The sequence below is a fragment of the Carettochelys insculpta genome, chromosome 1, assembly GCF_033958435.1.
Source record: "Carettochelys insculpta isolate YL-2023 chromosome 1, ASM3395843v1, whole genome shotgun sequence".
Lineage (NCBI taxonomy): Eukaryota > Metazoa > Chordata > Testudines > Carettochelyidae > Carettochelys > Carettochelys insculpta.
In genome coordinates, this window is record NC_134137.1 from 235,583,759 (window position 1) to 235,602,054 (window position 18,296).

Consider the following 18,296-nt stretch of genomic DNA (forward strand, 5'->3'; position numbering starts at 1 on the left):
ATGGCCCAGCTACATCAGAGGACAGCCTCCCTTCCCTACTGGCCACTGATGGTCCCTAAGGACTGCTAAGGGAAGGGTGAGACTTTACCAAAAGTGACAGGCATTGCAGTTTCAGACATTTATATTTTTTATGATCTGTGCTTCCCTGTGCTTCACAGGACTGGATAAAAGAGCAAATGCATTAGACACTTTGCGTAGTGTCTACATGTGCAGCACTCCACAATTGCTGCATGCCTCTGAAAGGCCGTGTCTACACTAGCACAAATCTTTGAAATGGCCACACAAATGACCATTTCGAAGATTACTAATGAGGCGCTGAAATACATATTCAGCACCTCATTAGCATGCCGCCGGCCACGGCTCTTCAAAATTGTCACGTTTCACTGCTGCGTGGCTCGTCCAGACAAGGGCCCTTTTCAAAAGGACCCTGCCAACTTCAAAATCCCCTTATTCCTATCAGCAGATAGGGGATTTTGAAGTTGGCGGGGTCCTTTCGAAAAGGACCCTTGTCTGGATGAACCACACGGCCAGGAAACACGGCAATTTCAAAGAGCTGTGGCCAGCAGCATGCTAACGAGGCTCTGAATATGCATTTCAGCACCTCATTAGTAATCTTGGAAATGGCCATTTGCATGGCCATTTCAAAGATTTGTGCTAGCGTAGATGTAGCCAGAGAATTAAACTGTAAACCATGGGTGTCCAACTTTTTGGCTTGCCTGGGCCGCATTGAGTGAAGATAGTCTTGGGCCGCGTACAAAATATATAATATAGTTAATGTATATAAATCACATAATAATGTTAAAAGTTTACGATCTTGTGGGGCCGCATTATTAGCTGTCCAGGGCCCCATGCAGCCCGTGGGCTGCAGGTTGAACACGCCTGCTGTAAACCTTCTTGGTGCAGTTCTGGGAAAGAAGTGCCTTTAAGTACCTGGGAGTCCAAAGGGTCAGTTCTGTGCCCAGAGGGCTTTGCAGTCAGACAGCACATTCCAATGCTCAGAATGGGGTGCTAGATATAGGATCCGGGCTCTGAGAGTGCTTACGTGTCCTGAAATTTGGGGCAGTGGCTGGGCTCTTTTTAGGCTGTGTAAGCTTAAAATGCCCAAGGGATCTATGGGCCCAAAGGCCTGGATTCCCCTCACAGGCAGCTCAGGCGGAAAGGTACAGCCAGATCCACAGCACTCCTATTGTGAGGGCTGTGGCCCATTGTCAAAGAGCTCAGCTCCCAAAATGCTGGTTGCTCTTGAAAATTCGGACAAATGCTTTGGTGCATAACTGGAGCTGGGCTCTCTCAAAAATCTGGCCCATAATGTCCAGTCACAGCTCAGGTTGTGGGGCCCCGACACAGGCCCCAGGCAGGAGAAGGTGAGATGCAAGACACATTCTCCCTTGGCAAGCCCCAGCTCTGGGTGCCAGTCAACGCTGGGTAGTCCTGGTACCTGTTCTGATGGCCTTTTGGTCTAGTTTAGTGAGCAGCTCCTGTGTGCGTTGGGTGTCCTGGGCCACAGCGAAGGCGTAGGCCAGCAGTGCCTCTGTATAGGTGCTGGTAATGTTGGGGAGGGCACTAGTGAGGCAGCGCAAGGCCTTGTTCACCACGGTGCTCTGTGGGGATAAAGCACACACTGGCAATGGGCCCCCATGGGTGCACAGACATACAACCGGGCGCTCATGTGGGAGTACATCCACGCAGGCAGGCTGGCACACACGGAAGTACAAGTGCACAGCAAGGGCATATGCTGGCACCTGGGATGATCCTTACACTGCTCAGCCTGGGTACAGGAGGGAGTCCCTGCAAAAATAGCCACCCTCATTCAAGGTCAGCGCTTTGCACCTCTGCTGGGACTGTCCTGGGATGGTAGCATGATTACAGTCACAGGAGTCCATCCACGTGAGCTCACTGCTAGTGATGGGCAAGCGTCCCCCAGCAGTGCCCTCCCTGCGGAGCAGAGGAGTTCTCTCCCCACCCCAGCAGTGCCTTCCTCTTGTAGCGCTGCCAGCTCCTTCTCCTCTCCAGTGTCTGGCCCATGCCCAGCCCAGCAAAGCCGGCTGGGGAGAGATGTACTGGCACTGAGCTCTGGAGGACTCCGAGTGTCCAGCGAGCAGCAGCGGGTCAATGAAGGGCCTTAATACTCACATCCAGTGACTCCCCAGTCTCCAGAAGTGCTGCTGTGATGTAGGCAGCCAGGGGCACCTCCCCATCCACACCGCCCTGCAAGAAGCACAAACACCCAGAGCTGGAAGAGACTCACAAGCAGGACGGGAACCAGTGGCCCCCAATCCATCCCTGTAAATGTCCCTGAATTCCCTCCCTTCTCTGAACTGACCCCACCTTTTCTGTCCCCCACCCCCACCCCCCCACCATGACAGAGAGGGAGGAAGTGTCCAGGGAGGCAAGCTGAGTCAAGTCCCAGGTCTGCCTGTGGAGCTCTGCACAGGGCATGTAAGCTGCAATGGCCACACCATTACCTTCATGGCCGTATGGAAGAGCTTCCCCATGTTCCTGAAGCAGCCACTGGGCAACTGGTAAATCTGCAGCCAGCTCAGTGCATCCCGAATGTTCCTGTCATCTAGGAAGATGTATGGCCTAGCCTGGCCAAAGCACTTGGCCACGAATGCTGTCAGCCTGGCAGGGGAGAGAGAGCACGGCAGAGGGGGGCGAGGGCAGGGAGAGGAGCAGAGAGAGGGAGAGGACAGAGAGCGAGTAAATGAGAAACATGGATAAAAGAGAGAGGGAGAGGAGGGGTGAAGCAGGAAGTCTGTCTTTGCTCAGAGCTCCTCCCAAGCATTGTGCCATGTGCTCAGTTCCTTTCCTCTGCCCAGTTGCTGCCCTGTAGCCAGAGATGGCTGCACTCCCATGGCTGGTCTGAGGCACTGTGGCCTTGTCACGAAGTAGGAGGAGCACGTACAGTTACAGCATGGCACTTACAATCTTCCTCATGTGGCCCTGGGAAGAGTCCTGAGGGATCAGTGACCACCCAGCCCTCCGCCTCACAGTTCATAGCCTCCGGACTCCCAGACAGCAGGAAGGGAGAGGAGTACCACAGAACTTACCAGGTGTTACCTTCCTGGTCTACAGTACCAAATGCACTGTAGGAGCCATCATGGTGTTTAAAGTGCAGCTGCTGCTGGTACCCTAGAGAGAGAGATAGAAAACTACAGTGTCACCCATCCGTGCCAGGGAAAGGGTATTCGCAGAGTGGTCACTGAGTGGGGTGAAAGAAGTATGTAAAAGGTCACAAATATGTATATGGGTGCCAGAGAGAGGAACTGATTTGAACGGGGTGGGTACAGGAGAGCGGAGGGGGTTACAGGCGTGGGGGGTGCCAGGCTGGGCACTAGTAGATCTGGGCTCAGGGTACTTGCCTTTGCGCAGGAATCCCGTTGCCCTCTCCCTGATCTCCTGGGTCAGCTGCCCGGTCTTTTCCAGATACTGCAACACGTAGATGATGGGAGCGAAGAGCACCATGTTCTGCTCCCCGCAGCCACTGGGCATCTGCACCAGCCTGTCCAGGTTCTGCAATGCAGTCCCCATGATGTCACCTGATGGGGAAGACAAAGCAGAGAGGAGCCCAAAATCGTGCAAGAGAGAGAAATCCTGGCTGGCTGAGAAGCCAGAAGATTAGATCTCTTCCTGTTGGAATGTGCTATTATAGCATGGTGTTTGTGCCTCCTGCAGGGCGGTGTGGAAGGGGAGGTGCCCCTGGCTGCCTACTTCACCGCAGCACACCTGGAGACCGGGGAATCACTAAGCGTAAGTATTGGAGCCCATCCCCAGTGGAGTCACAGCCTGAAGTGTGGTTTTGTCAGTCTGTTAGCTTTGTCCATTGTTTCTTGCACTGGAGGGTGGAATCTTCCATTAAAGTGTATTCTTCTCCTTCGGAGGACTCCCCTGTTGCACGGGGCATTTCCACCTGGTAGAGTGTTCTGTTACAGGGAAGGTTTAGCTTTCACCCCAGCAAAGAGAATGTTTCATTACACTGGTGGTTATTTTGCCTTCCCTGTGCCCACATTCTCAGAGGAAAGGGCGTTTTATGTCCCCGAGAGAACATCCCATTGTGTGCGCGCGCGCGTGTGTGTGCAGAGTTATTTCACCTTTAATGCAATGTTCCTTCCCTCTCGGACAGAACACTCTTTTATAAGGAGGGTTCTCTCCCATCCCCCTGCTGGGCTGTTTCATTATAACAAGAGGTGGGTTCTCCTGGCCGAATGGTCCCTTGGGGTCCCTTCCCAGTGTTCAACATCTGAGTTGGCATCAGCATCTCCTAAGCCCAGTGTCTATTATCCAGACTTTACTGGAACCTCTCAGGACTGATAAACTGGGGAGAGGAGAAAGGGGGATCCAGGCCTTTCCTCCTGCAGTCCCCTGGGGTAGCAGCTGCTGCTTCTGGTCACTCTCAGAGGCTCCAACAAGCAGAAGTGCCTCTCACTTGTGGGTATTTTGTTGCACCTGGTCCATCCAGAACTAGGAAAAGCAGTCATGGGAAGTGGTAGAAAATGGCCTGGATTTTGTCAAATGTTGGGGATGGTTTGGGGGTTCAGGGTTTGCTGTTCTTCAGGATCATCCTCAGGGAGGGAGAGTCTGGATGACAGTCATCTCAGAGCCCTCTACCCATGGCGCTTAGGGTTGCCAGTTCTCCAGAAAAACCAGGAATTGAAGATTAATCTTTAACTAAAGACTATGTCATGTGATGAAACACCTAGGAATACATCCAGCCAAAACTGGCAACATGAGCTGCACCCGGGGCTGAATTCCTTACCCATGACAGAAACAGTGGCTCTGGCTGAACCTTTGACCACATTCCATGGCAGCTCCAGGGACACAGAATCCTGCGCTGGAGTTCCTGGAACCCAGATGTCAAACAGGAAGAGAATCTGAAAAAATGGCCTCCCATATCCTCAGAAAATTCTCCCCATAAAGCCAGTTCTGCTGCCACATCTCATGTTAACCTCCGGAAAACTTCCAGGCAGTCCCCAGATCCTATCTCTGTTCACCTTCCTATCCCCTCCATTCACTAGCCCTGTCTTCTCTCGTCCTCCAGTTTATCTCCCCACACCGTAGGTATGAGAGCCTTCTCCCTGCAGCCCCAACTGTCCAGAGCAACCTCTCTGTGTCTTCCTGCCTCAGTTACTCCATCACGTCTCACACCTCCTAGGCAAAGGTGTGCTTAGCCTATTTACCCATGTACCTATGGGTAAATACAAACCCCTAGATCTCTCTAACTCTGCTAATGGCCTCATCATAAACCAAGGAAAACAGAGATGGGAACCAATTTCTGAAATCCCTTCCAGGCCATCCTCCAGGGGCCAATGCTGACTGGATCAGTGTAGAGCTGTTTCTATGCTATGTCTAGTTTCCCTGGTACACTATCTTTCACCCTGGTACACTAGCACCAAGAACATCTATATTATACGCTCAGTCCCGCTTTTCTTATTCAGAGGAAGCATCCATCGCCTTCCAAATTGGAATGAACTTCTAGAGCTTGGCCAAGGTAATAGAACAGCAGATGTTATTGCTTTTTATAACTCTGGGAAGTCTTAGGAACTGGTTTGCAAAAGGCTTTAGAAAGGGTAAGTCAAGTGAAAGGGGGAAATTTGAGTCTGGATATGAGGAAGCGTTTCCTTGAAGTGAGCGTTCAAGCACACAGTGGAAAGGTGCCCCCCAGCAAAAGGGGTGACTGTCCCATTACTTCAATCATTTAAAGTTAGGAGTGGATAAAAGCATGAAGATCAAGGAACAATCCTGCACTAGGCCTTGCACAGGCAAGATGTGATCTTACCTATCTCCTTCAGCTAAAACACGAAGGCTGCTCCTTACCCCCCTCTACCCACCTGCATCTGCTTATGCTCCTTTTCGCCACATGAGCAGCCCACCTACCTCCTTTAGGGCAAAGCAGGGAGCTGTGAGCCTTCTCCACAAGAATTCCCTCTGGCTGTTGGGGTTGAGGGGACAGCAGCATTTGGGTCACAGAGGAGGTGAAAGGAGGAGAGACATAAGGTTACAAGTAGGTTATGGACCATATGTGTTTTCATATCGGGCTTTTGTGAGAAGCCCTCTGTCTCAGAGATCTGCCTGGTTGCACCATGCAACTTGAGAGCCTCACAGTTTCAGAAAGGGCTGATTCCACAGCCAGGAGCATCTGCAGTGGGGTCTACATGAGGGGATGTGTTGGCTACACCCATTATTCCAATATTTCAGCTAGGACATAGAGGAAGCAGAAACAATGGGCACAAGGCAAGCCCTGATGCCAGGGCATGGGAAGATGAGGCTGCCCCCCAGAAGGAGGAACAAATGGATCAAGACAGGTATAAAATAGAGGAAACCCCCTTTAGAGGCATGTTCTTTGATCCTTACTGGAGGGACCCAGCTGCACCCTGGCTCAAGCGTAGAGAGGCCAATTAGTCTCCCTAAATAAGAGGGGCAATTTCACTCTCCAAATTTCACCCCATTGCATACAGGGGATGATTTGCCTCCCTGTTAGAGACGAGAAAAGAACTAAGTCCAGCCCCAAACGCACCTGGACTAACAGGGGTTTGATCAGTGTATCTGTCCGTCCTCTTGCTGGTACAAATGGCACCTCCCCGCCACAGAGCTCTTGGGTGGTCAGTGCTTCTGTGCTAAGGGTGATGTTAACTAACCCTAAAAACAAGAGAGGACAGACTGTACAGCACCCACCCTCTATGGAAAACACCCTCTGGTTCTGCTATAGATGCCACCTAACACAGACAATGAATGGAACCAGTAGCCCACCCAAATCTTGCCAGTGCCTTTGATGCCTTACAGTTAAGAGGCCACATACTCCAGTTTTCTTATCCAATGCAATCTAACCCAAAGGCCAATAACTAGCACAATTGCTCCCTCCCTGGCTATTTCTCCCCCACCTCCCCAGCCCCCATTCTCCTCACCTAGTTGTTTAGATGTGATTCTCCAGTGAAATGTCTTGGCTTCATTGGCACACAGACAGCTGGTATAGATGCAGCCCTCACATGGCTCCAGCTGGAAGTTTGGGGACTCAGCCAGGGTCACTTTGATCTAAGGGGTAGCAGTGCGTATAAACAGTCCAGGCAATGATGAGGAACCTGCTATCCCCACTTGCTCCTCGAGCAAGTCTGGGACAAAGGTGACCTCTCACCCACCCAGATCCCCACTCCTTACAGAGCCTCCCACAGGACTCACCTTCATGCACTGCAGCAGGTAGTTGTAGACAGTGGCTTTCAGTGTGAAAGTTTCTCCCCGGATCACAGAGTACGGCAGTGTGGGCTCTACAAAGAAAGGCTTGAAGACCAGGAGGCTTGTGGTTGGGGAGAGTCCAAAGCCCACCTCAGATGTGCAGAATGCTCCAGCTTTCCATTCAGTGATGGGGTCAGGCACCATGAGTGGCATATCCCTAGTTCCGTTGCGACTGAGAGAAAAAAACATGAAGAGTTAAAATCCGTCACTAGAAGACACCATCTGGTCATGTCTCAAAAAGCCAAGAGCCTTTACTCCCAAACAGGGACCCAGCCCCTGGGCAAAGCCGGGGGCCCACCTCTGTTTTCCCAGAAGGGCTGAGGCCTTGGGTGGATGGAGCAGGACTGGGGAAGCCAGCCCTCAGCATCACGCAGACCATGCTGCGTCTTACCCCACCCCCAACCGCCAGCAAGTCCCGCTCCCAAAGCACCCCAACCATTGACTGCTATCAGAATAACCTGAACTATGGAGCCTTTGAAAACTGGACCCAAACCAATAACCCAGCTTTGTGGCTTGGGACCATCTCTGTGACTCACTCATACCATGGACAGAATCTGCAAAGACTCACCATACAGTTGTGTTACGTGTGTCAGTGCACAATTCCATCCCACAAAATACCAAAATACCCCCAACTTCCATTGAAGTCAATTTGAAGTCAATTGTAGCTGATCTTCAAATTTCTGTGGTCCCCAGCCAATCCTGTAGAGCTCAGAGCTGGAACGTTCACTGTTAAAATTTCTCACTGGAATAAATCTTGTGCCTGATTATTATGAGCCAGATTATCTTTAGTTAGGATAAGGGTACTTTGCCACTGGTGCTCACACCAAAAGAACAAGATTCTGCTACCCTCCAGAAAGATTTCCTTAGTAATGATGCCTGGCATTTTCCAGAGACAGCACTCAACTCCTGGAGATCTGAAAGCCTTCTTCAAACATAGGTGAATAATATTACTTCTGATTCACATGTGAGGAAACCAAGCAACAGATGCTGTTGCAAAAAAACAAACATGATCCTGGGATGCATCAACAGGTGTGTTGTGAACAAGACACAAGAAGTCATTCTTCCGCTCTACTCAGCGCTGGTTAGGCCTCAGTTGGAGTATTGTGTCCAGTTCTGGGCACTGCATTTCAAGAAAGATGTGGAGAAACTGGAAAGGGTCCAGAAAAGAGAAACAAGAATGATCAAAGGTCTAGAGAACATGACCTATGAAGAAAGGCTGAAAGAATTGGGCTTGTTTAGTTTGGAAAAAAGAAGATTAAGGGGTGACATGATAGTGGTTTTCAGGTATCTAAAAGGGTGTCATAAGGAGGAAGGAGAAAACTTGTTCTTCTCGGCCTCTGAGGATAGAACAAGAGGCAATGGGCTTAAACTGCACCAAGAGAGGTTTAGGTTGGACATTAGGAAAAATTTCCTAACTGTCAGGGTGGTCAAACACTAGAATAAATTGCCTAGGGAGGTTGTGGAATCTCCATCTTTGGAGATATTTAAGAACAGGTTAGATAAATGTCTATCAGGGATGGTCTAGACAGGACTTGGTCCTGCCATGAGGGCAGGGAGCTGGACTCAATGACCTCTCCGGGTCCCTTCCAGTCCTAGTGTTCAATGATTCTAACAGAGAGGCGATTTGACAGAGACAGTTAATGTAAGAGCCAAACAATGGAATCCAGGTCTTGGGACTCCCACTCCTTTGTCCTAGGAAGACAGTCGTTATGTGGGGGCATATCAGAGGCCTGACATGGCCTGTAGAGTCTATGCCAAGTTTACAACACATCGTAGTTGTGATTCTGCACTGAATGCGTGCAGCTGAGTTAGTCAAGATATTGTCATGTGGATGACATCACAATGGCTATTCAGACAATAATCTTATGCTTCACAACAAAGAGAAAATTACCTGTCAATAGATAAATAGATTTATATCTACAACAGAAGATGTTTTCTTTAACCCTAGTGAGTTAATTTTTGCTTGAGATGTGCACAATAAGAATATTATGTGGATTAAACACATAACAAAGATGCCTTATTTGAGGACAATGGGTGGACAGGATGGATTTAGAGGCACCTGCCACACAGCATGTAGGATGAGCAGAACCCAGACCCTATTTCTCAGTGATCTGAACCGAACCCAGACAAGGACAAAAAGGAGAAAAGCAAAAGAATTGTAGAAGTTTGCAACGTCTTTAAGATATTACCTCATGTACCGGAATACCACTAATCCCACCAGTTCTGCCAGTGGATTTTAGAATAAACAAAACAAAAAATCATTAATCAGAAAGGGTAGAATTTAAGGGATTATAAGAGAGACCAAATGGAACAAAGTAGGTTACCTTAGTAAACAGACAAAACCCGTAAATTGAGCTTAGTAACACCAGATAGATATTGTCTTCCCACTTGCTGTGATCTGGTCAAGCAGGTCTCTTTGTGCAGTGCTGTCTTTGAGAGGTTTCTCTTGTACAGTTCCTGAGGTGATCCTTGCCCTTATGCATTCCCTCAGTAAGCCAGTCACATTGTATTACCTTTTTACTGCTGTACCTGAAAGGCTGCTCGTGTGTGTTTTCAACCTTGCTGCATGTTTCAGTAATGCATATGTAGCCAAACTTCATACATCTGCATACACCAATAAAACACAGACTCCAACAAGCTATTAAAGCCTAGAAGACCTAAACTTTTTGAATGACACCTCACAAGACATATTTGTACCAAACTTCTCCAATTTATATGACAGTGGGGAGCACTGGGGTATCTGGGTGCCACAGGCTCATCCTCTTCCTCTGCTGAGGGAATAATGCATGACAGTTCCTTGAGGGCTACACCAGGCTGCTTTCAGTAGTGGGATAGTACAATACCCTTCTCGTACACCATACCAACACCATAATGATACAGCAAGTTTCTTTCTCTGCATTCACTTAGTTCCTGCCTCCTGGGAATGGATTCAAGATCTTATGATAATGAACAGCCAAAAAAAAGTGACTGCATGTTCAGCCCTGAAACACTATTATCATCACACTGACAGTTAAAGGACCCATAAAACACTCATCCCTCACTCTACGAGCACAACTGGTTCCCAACTTTGTGCTTGTAGGTGAAAACTCATAAGACGGACACTCAGTTACCACTAGAATACACGTAAAAATCTCTGATTGGTTCCTAGAGCTCGGGGAAGGAGCGGCAGCAGGTGGCGCTGCTTTTGGAAGGTAAGTGAACCTTGGGTTTTGGGAGGGAGGGAATTTAAAGGCTGGGGGCAGTTTATGGCCATGAGTGGGACAGAGGATTAAAACGTGGTGGCCGGTTGGTTCCGTGGGGCAGGTGAGGGGTTCAGGCTGCTGAAGGTTGGGTGTGTGGTCTGGCTGGGGGTGGGGTTGGGTGTCTGGCTGCAGCAGGTTAGGTCTACCGGGCTCGTGGGGAGAGAAAGCAGGTTCAGGGTGCTGCAGGGCCAGTCTGTGGGGCTGACGGGGGCGGGAGGTTAAGGTTGCCGCGGGTTGGGGCCAACACAGGGGTCAGGCTGCCGCGGGGCTGGTCTGCGGGGCCGGTCTGCAGGGCTGGTGGCTGGGAATGGGGTCAGGCTGCTGCAGGTAGGCATTGTGGGGCCGGTTGGGGGTCAGGCTGCCGTGGAGATGGCAGAGGGCAGGGGTCAGGCTACTCCAGGGCCAGGAGGAGGGGGTCAAGCTGCCATGGGGCTGGTGGAGGGTGGGGGTCAGACTGCCACAGGGCCGACAGAGGTGCGGGGTTCAGGCTGCTGTGGGGCCGGTGAAGGGGGCAGGAAGGCTGCCATGGGTTGGCGGAGGTGGGGCGGTCAGGCTGCTGTGGATAGGGGCTGCGGGGCCAGCGCGGGGGTCAGACTAGGGCAGGTTGGAGCCACGGGAAGGGAATTAGCCTCCTATTAGTGGGAGGAGTTCACTTGTAGAGTGAACTAAGGCAAGTAAATGTGTCCCTTATTTAAGCGAGCACTCGTAAGTGAAGTACTCATTTAACGAGGGATGAGTGTATATTCATCTCAGGATTTTTTAGGTGTGCAACTCAGCAATTTTCCCCACCCCGTAAAATATTAAAATCTGACTGGAACTTTGGCCATCCAGGATGGTGCAAGGGTGATCAAATGGGGATACCGCAAAGCTCTACTTACCCAAGGGAAGATAAATACCACAGCCAGGTCTCTGGGAAATACTTGCGAACTTTCTCCTCCACTGGAGGTGCAGGTGGAGATATGGTGGTCCCATGTGCAGTTGCTGTGAGACTCCCGGGGAATGCTGGAGGTGACCAAGACAGGTTACTCACCCTGTACAGTAACTGCACTTCATGACATGTTCCCCTGTGAGGGCTTAACTTCAGGCTGTACGTATGTCTCATCTGCCTTCAGCTGGAGATTTTCATTGTTTGTTCAGCTTGTTTGTGTGCCCTTCACAACCTACCGGAGCACCCACAGGACAAACATTTCAAAGAACTACAGTTACTGCACAGGGTGAATCACCTCTCTTCTTTCCTTGAGTTGTGCCACAATGGGTGCTCCCTTTCCGGTGACTCCTGAGCAGTATGCCACCAGACAGAGGGAGCCACATAGTGAGCCCAGAACTAAAGAAAGAACTGCCTTTCCATCAGTTGCATCAGCTCTAGAGACAAGGAATTTTAAATTGTTCTTACTCAGTTTTAGCCTCAGCTACTACCGCATTCTCGCTGATGATCACCATGTTAGATGTCCAATTTCTACTCACCTTTTTGGCAAAAACTGAAACAAAAAGGGAAATTTAGTACTTCCACCTTTCTTACATTTTCTTGTATTGTTTTTCTCCCCTCATTGGCTACGGTTACACTACAGTGATCTGTCTGCAGAAGTTATTGTTGGAACAGATGTTCTGACAAAACTTCTGTCGCCAAATCACATCTACACATAAAAGCAAATCAACCTTTTGATCTGCTCTGTCGACAAAAGGGCCCCTGGAGCATCTACACAGCTTTTTTGTCAACAGTTTCTGTTGTCAAAGTGTATTTTGTGTGTGCATGCTCCACAAATTTTGTCTACAAAACTTACTAATGTAACCCTAGCCATTAAGTAACGATGTCTTCCCCTGTCCTTAGTCTTTTTCTTATTTCCGGTGTATTTGTAGCATGTTCCCTTGCTACCCGTTATATATTTAGGTAGTTTGATCTCATTTTATGCCTTGGCTTTTATTTTGTTCCTACATGCTTGTGGAAGTTTTTTATATTCCTCTCTCATAATTAAATGTAGTTTCTGCTTTTCGTAGGCAGTCATTTTTTAAAATTTCAGATTATTGAAGATCTCGTGGTTAAGCGAGGGTGGTCTCATGCCGTATTTAACTATCTTTCCTACACAGTGGGATAGTTTATTCTTGTGCTGTTAAGAATGTCTCTTTTGAAAAACTCCCAACTTTCTTGAACTGTGACTTGTGCTCCATGGGATTTTATCAACTAACTCCATGAGTTTCTTTGGTCTGCTCTCTCAAAATCAATGACCTTTTCTGCTGTTTTCCGTCCTACTGTTCCTTAGAATCACAGATTCTAACATTTCATAATTACTTTCACTCAAGCTACCTTCCACTTTCAAATTCTCAACCAGTTCTTCCCTGCTTCTCAGAATCTAATCTAGAATAGCCTCTTTACTAGTGGCTTTAGCCATTTCCAAGATAAAAAATGTTCCCAAGAACCTGTGGCATAATCTGTGCTTGGCTGTATTATTTTCCCAATGGATATCCCAATCGTTGAAATCCCCCATCAGCACTGAGTCTTGTACTTTGATGACTTTGTTAGTTATTTTAAAAAATTCATCCACCTCTTCCTCCTGGTCAGCTAATCTGTAGTTGACTCCTATCATGACATCACCCTTTTTTGCCTTTTTATCATGACCCCAAGACTCTCAACAAGTTTTCTCTTCTTGGAGACAAGCCACTCCCATGGCAGTTTGAAACTGTTTCCTTTGGTCTGAGGGAAAGTGCTGAAGAAAAGAAATTAGTTTTGTATACTTCATGTATTTGCATTTCACTATGAGTGCCTGGTAAACCAAATTACTTTTGTAGGACTGGGAAGAACTCCACTGACAGGATGGTCAACTCTGTATGGAACTGCTGAGCAAAAAATGTTGAGCAACTTGTGGAGCAATGTTGACCCTCTTGAAATTGCCAAAAATCATCAGCCACTGACGGAAGGGGAAGCAATACGACCTCCTCAGCTAAGAAGATGAGACAGTAGTTTTGAGGTCAGCCTCTTTGTCTGCCTAGCCTCCTGTTCCTTAAATGTCTCCTTCTATTGTGTAATGGTATGGGGAAGGGAAGATGGTAATTCCCTATTGTCCTGTCACTGGACCTCAGGGCCCCAAAGAACTGTTGATGACAGCCAAAGTTGTTGCCACCAGCCATGATGTCTTCCACAAAATTGCTCACTCACTCTCCCTTCAGGTGTCAGAGAACGGGTTCGTCAATTTCCTCTCCCACCAGCTCTTTGAAGAGCCACGTGGGGGTGGAATTTATGACATTTCACAGTACACTTTGATGACCCCTGCACCAGCTGGGGGCTGAAGCAGCAAGGCTGCCTGAGTCCCAGCTGGCGCCTGGTCATCAATTCCCCCTCCCCACTGCTGTGGCTCTGCAAAGAGCAGGGACAGGGAAAATTGATCAATCACAGGTTAAAGGGGCTGGCAGGGAGGGGAACCTGCTCTCTGGAGCCACCTCCTCCCCGGCAAGTAATCACGTAATGATTGAAATTTTCAGCCATTCCTCCTATCATGGCAGGTATTCACACAAGGGAAAAAGTGCATGTGCCATGGGATTGTTCGTCGCATTGAAGTGTGCTGTGTTACTGAAAAGGTTGGGAACCCCTGATGTAAGTGATCATGAGTCTCTGCAGTGCTTTTTTTCTAGAAAAGATGGTGCTGCAACTCAAGCTCCAAACCACCCCCTCCTTGCCCCCAGACTTAACCTCCCACAGACCCCAACCACCCCCAGGATTAAACCCCACCCTGACAGCTCCAAACTGCCCGCCCACAGCCCCAAACCACCCCCAGGCTTAGCACCTCCCCCTGCAGCCCCAGCCCCACTCCCTGCTCTAAATTAATCCTTTCCCCCTCTCCCAGAACCAGGCACCCCCAACCACCCTTCCTTGCTCTAAATGGAGGCCCTCCCACTCTCTCAGAGTCAGGCACCTCCACAGCCAGGCACCCCAATCCTCCTCCCAGCTCTAAATCAATGCCCTTCCCCAGAACCAGCCACCTCCAGCCCCCCTCCCAGCTCTAAATGAATGTCCTCCCCCACTACCGGCACCCCCAGAACTAGGTATCACCAGCCCACCCCACCCCCACAATTCAACCCACCTCACCAGAGCTGCTGATGGAGCCGGGGATGAAGGTGTCACATCAGGCCTCTTAGGCCAGGCTGAACCACAGGTGCTGGGCCACGCTCTGAGGCTGCGCCCGGATGCACGCGCTAAGGCAGCATGTGCCACACTGGGCCACAGCTGCCAGGGCAGAGCTGGATAGCAGGAGTTGTGTGGCTCCCAGCTACACCCGCAGGAGCTGTGCAGGAGCTGAAGAAGTCTAACGGCTCCCAGCTAGAGCCACAGAAGCCCTGCTGGAGAAAGCCCTCCGCCACCGCCACGCTTGTCCCACCTCGTGGCGGGGCACCTACGTGGAGCGACAGGAGGGGCACCCCACAAGTGCAGCTCTTCTGAGTTTATTGGACAACACAGCCCCCTACGCAGCTTGGAGCCACCCAGCCTCTTTCCAAAACGGCAGTGCCAGGAAAAAGGTGCCAGAACGCCACTCCATGGCACTGCAGCAGAAAAAAAGCCCAAGTTTCTGTACCAAGAGGTTCTCACTGCCCATAAGCAGTGCAGGCTCCATTCATCTGTTATAGGTAAGTCCTTCAAGTAGCAGCCCTCTGTCTCTAGCCATAGACAACTCCATGGATTTGGATGAGCATCAAATGAGAGAGAGGCTTAGTTGCGTGACATATCAATGAGCCTGTCAGGGAAGGTACCAAATGTAAAGCTATGCCCAATGGTACATTCGTCTTTGTACAGAAGACATATCTTGTCTGGATGGTATCAAAGCTCTCTTGGAGCAAGGTTTGCTCTCAAACAAGCTATGGGGTTTCCTGGCCCTGCCATTACAGAAGGAACTCTTCACTTCTACAGCGTCTGGTTGCAAAATCAAAGCTTCTGATGTGGTTGACCTAGTTGGAGAGTGAAGTCGTTTGGAAGAAGACGCTGTAAGAAGAGAGTCAGAGCTTATTTTTCTGGAACCTCTAGACACCTTTAGCAATTTTCCCATCCTGGGAAAGGGTTGAGCCAATGCTGCAGACATACTATAACTGCCTACAGAATGCTGCACACTAGGCTTCTCCTATCTGGGCTGTGTGGTGGAGCAGAGGGAACCCCATCATTAGAACCTGCAACTTCATTTCCTGTTTGTTTCTTGCCTGTGATCTGAGGCCTAAACAGATGTTATGCTTCTGTGGTAACCGTGACTCTTCAAAGCAGAAGATCTACTTGGAATAGCCGTCACAAACTGGGATGGCCTCCCAGCAAGTGAGGCAGGATTTAAATCCCCCATGAACCAGACATGGCCTACCGAGGTAGGAAAACCTCCCATATGAAAGGGGAGAGGAGAAACGACCTAAGCAACAAACTAAGCTAAACTTGCTAATTGATAAACTAGAGTAAACTGAAAACTAGGTACAACATCTAGCCACAGCAGACATGCCAAAGCACCACCTCAGGCTGAGGCAGTTGAGGAGGAACTGAGGGCAGTTTGTCTGCTCCACACTGCACAGCTTCAGGACAGAGCATGAGGTCAAACAAACTCATTTATCAAAATCTCTGATCAAAGCCATGTGGGGCACACACACACCTAAAGTGGAACAGCCATAGGGACTCTACTTGACAAAGGCTCAGTTACTTTAGGAACCTTAGAACCATATTCAGGGTATATGAATACAAAATGTGGCTATCAGCTAATCTGATGACAGTTTGATGTGTTAAACAACAGCTAACTCACTGACCTTTCAGCAGGATGAGCCCCTCACTCCCAGACAGCTCAGAAAGCAAGTCTGGGGCAAAGCCACCCTTTTGCCTCCCTGTTCTCTTCCATCACTTGTAATCACATTGTGGACTGCTTACCTTGAATTCTATGCTTTCAGCAACAAGATTGATCCCTCTAGTGAGAAGTAATAAGAAGCAGAAAGGATAGTTATCAAGTGCTCACTTGTGAGAAATGTAGGTGTGGTTCGCATGGGAACTGTGCTCTCCAACTCAGTCGTTGTCGTGGTTGTCATAGCCATAGTAGTTAAGCACTTTCTTGGTTTCTTGATATGGGTGTTAGATATGATTTTCAAGCCCATTTCCTGAAGGAAGAAAGGAAGGAAGAGAATTATGAGAGTTTAGATATCAGAATCCATCCTTCTGCATTCATCTGCACTTTTTCCCTGAGGCTGCTCCTAATCCTTATAAAGCAAGGATCCAGTTCTCTCCCAGCCAAATGATATGAGTCCTTCACTTCTATTTAAGCAGGAATTACTCAAATCCCAACTCAGTGAGACTGTGGAGTTCCTAGAGTTGAAGTATCAGGCCTTACTCTACCAGTGCAAGTGTATTCTCCTTCAAATTCTATTGAGCTGATGGGGAAACAGCAATGTTCCTGCTGGAAATCCTCCATACATCTCGTGAACTGGTTCGACAACAGTCAACACAACTGCTTCCTATTGGCTACTAATGTCAGATGCTCTCAGCAAACTGCCCATTGAGGCATCAGTGCTGAACTGACCACCTAACTGCAGGCATTCTAAACCACTAGCCCACTGAGAACAAAGACCTAAAGTAAAACTCTTTCCTACTAACTGATAATGTTTGGACCCTTGAACTATCCAACCAAAGATATGTCAATGTGCACTGATTATATTTCCTATTGGTCACTAATATCAAGTAACTCATTCTTCTAATCAATGGAACATCAATGACTACTAGAGCTTTCTCATCATAATCTGTAACATAGCTATTGAGCAAGAATCAAAGATCATTACTCTGAACACCATAAACACATCAGGCTGCAGAGGTTCTGGGTACCAGCATAAGAAGTTATCTTCGGACACTTGGTGAGGGTATCCACCACGAAAAATATGTGGGAACAGCCCATAGATCTTGGGGAAAAGAAAGAAAAAAAATAGTCAGTGCAAAGGTTAACCAACCTACTCATTTCCCTACACACTAAAGATCTATCTAAATGGCTGTTCCATGCTATCGTGTATGGAAAACTTAGACCCAGCATATGAGGTAGACTCTAACAACAGGCTATCAATCACTCATCTCCATTTCTCCTATATTCTTCTCAGAGCAGCAATAGGGTCTGGTGCACTGAGCATGAGGCTGAGGGACAGGAACAAATTATGAATTATGACATTTGTTTACTAAAGAACGCTGCGACATCGCTAGTGATCATTTAACCATCAAGTGCTTTAGTGGTGCATTAAGACTGTCATCTGAATATCCAGCCAGACTACCTTAAGGACTTAGCAAAAGAAGGATCACGGTGGTATTCCGTCTGTCCCTTTGGGATTTACGGTAACAGTGATGATGACTGTGTGGCCTTGAGAAAGTCACTTCTGCTTCCTATATCTCACTTTTCTCCTCTGTACAGTAGGGATAATGCTACTATCTCCATTCATGAAGCATTCAGAGCTCCTCGGCTATCAAGATACAATTTAGTCTTCTTATCCTCTCCTTCTTCCTTTCACATAGGCAGAGTAACATGGAGTCATTTACCATGGAGTTGCTCAGTTCTTTCTCTGGCCTCATCAGTAGGACGCTCTGATCCACGGCTCGAACAGCACACAGGGATCCGGGAGCTGCCTGTAGCTGGAGACTGACCTCAGATCCAGGGAGGGCCTCATCCTCTGAGAACCCTATTTTCACCTTGATGGGCACAAAAGGAAAGAACATGAGATGGGAAGAGAGAAAGGCAGGGAAAGAGTATCCTGCACTCATCAGCCTGCAGGTCAGTAGAGCAGAAAGGACCCCCTCACAGTTCAGAGGAAGGTAGTCCTGAAAGATCCACCTCAAGTGGAGCCAGGTGC

General features: G+C 48.7%; 1 protein-coding gene across 1 annotated transcript in view; it reads right to left on the bottom strand.

Moving 5' to 3' along the window:
* LOC142017466 (alpha-2-macroglobulin-like protein 1) overlaps positions 1–18,296 on the bottom strand; it is a 60,768-nt gene that overhangs the window by 14,719 nt on the left and 27,753 nt on the right. The window contains exons 15-28 of the mRNA XM_075002343.1: positions 17,986–18,135; positions 17,247–17,363; positions 16,433–16,571; positions 11,348–11,471; positions 7,174–7,399; positions 6,903–7,029; positions 6,515–6,636; positions 5,875–5,929; positions 4,757–4,840; positions 3,363–3,539; positions 3,051–3,132; positions 2,466–2,622; positions 2,134–2,208; positions 1,439–1,601 (exon numbers count right to left, since the gene is read on the bottom strand). Of these exons, the coding sequence (XP_074858444.1) occupies positions 1,439–1,601; positions 2,134–2,208; positions 2,466–2,622; positions 3,051–3,132; positions 3,363–3,539; positions 4,757–4,840; positions 5,875–5,929; positions 6,515–6,636; positions 6,903–7,029; positions 7,174–7,399; positions 11,348–11,471; positions 16,433–16,571; positions 17,247–17,363; positions 17,986–18,135 (1,798 nt within the window). The remainder of the gene's footprint in view (positions 1–1,438; positions 1,602–2,133; positions 2,209–2,465; positions 2,623–3,050; positions 3,133–3,362; positions 3,540–4,756; positions 4,841–5,874; positions 5,930–6,514; positions 6,637–6,902; positions 7,030–7,173; positions 7,400–11,347; positions 11,472–16,432; positions 16,572–17,246; positions 17,364–17,985; positions 18,136–18,296) is intronic.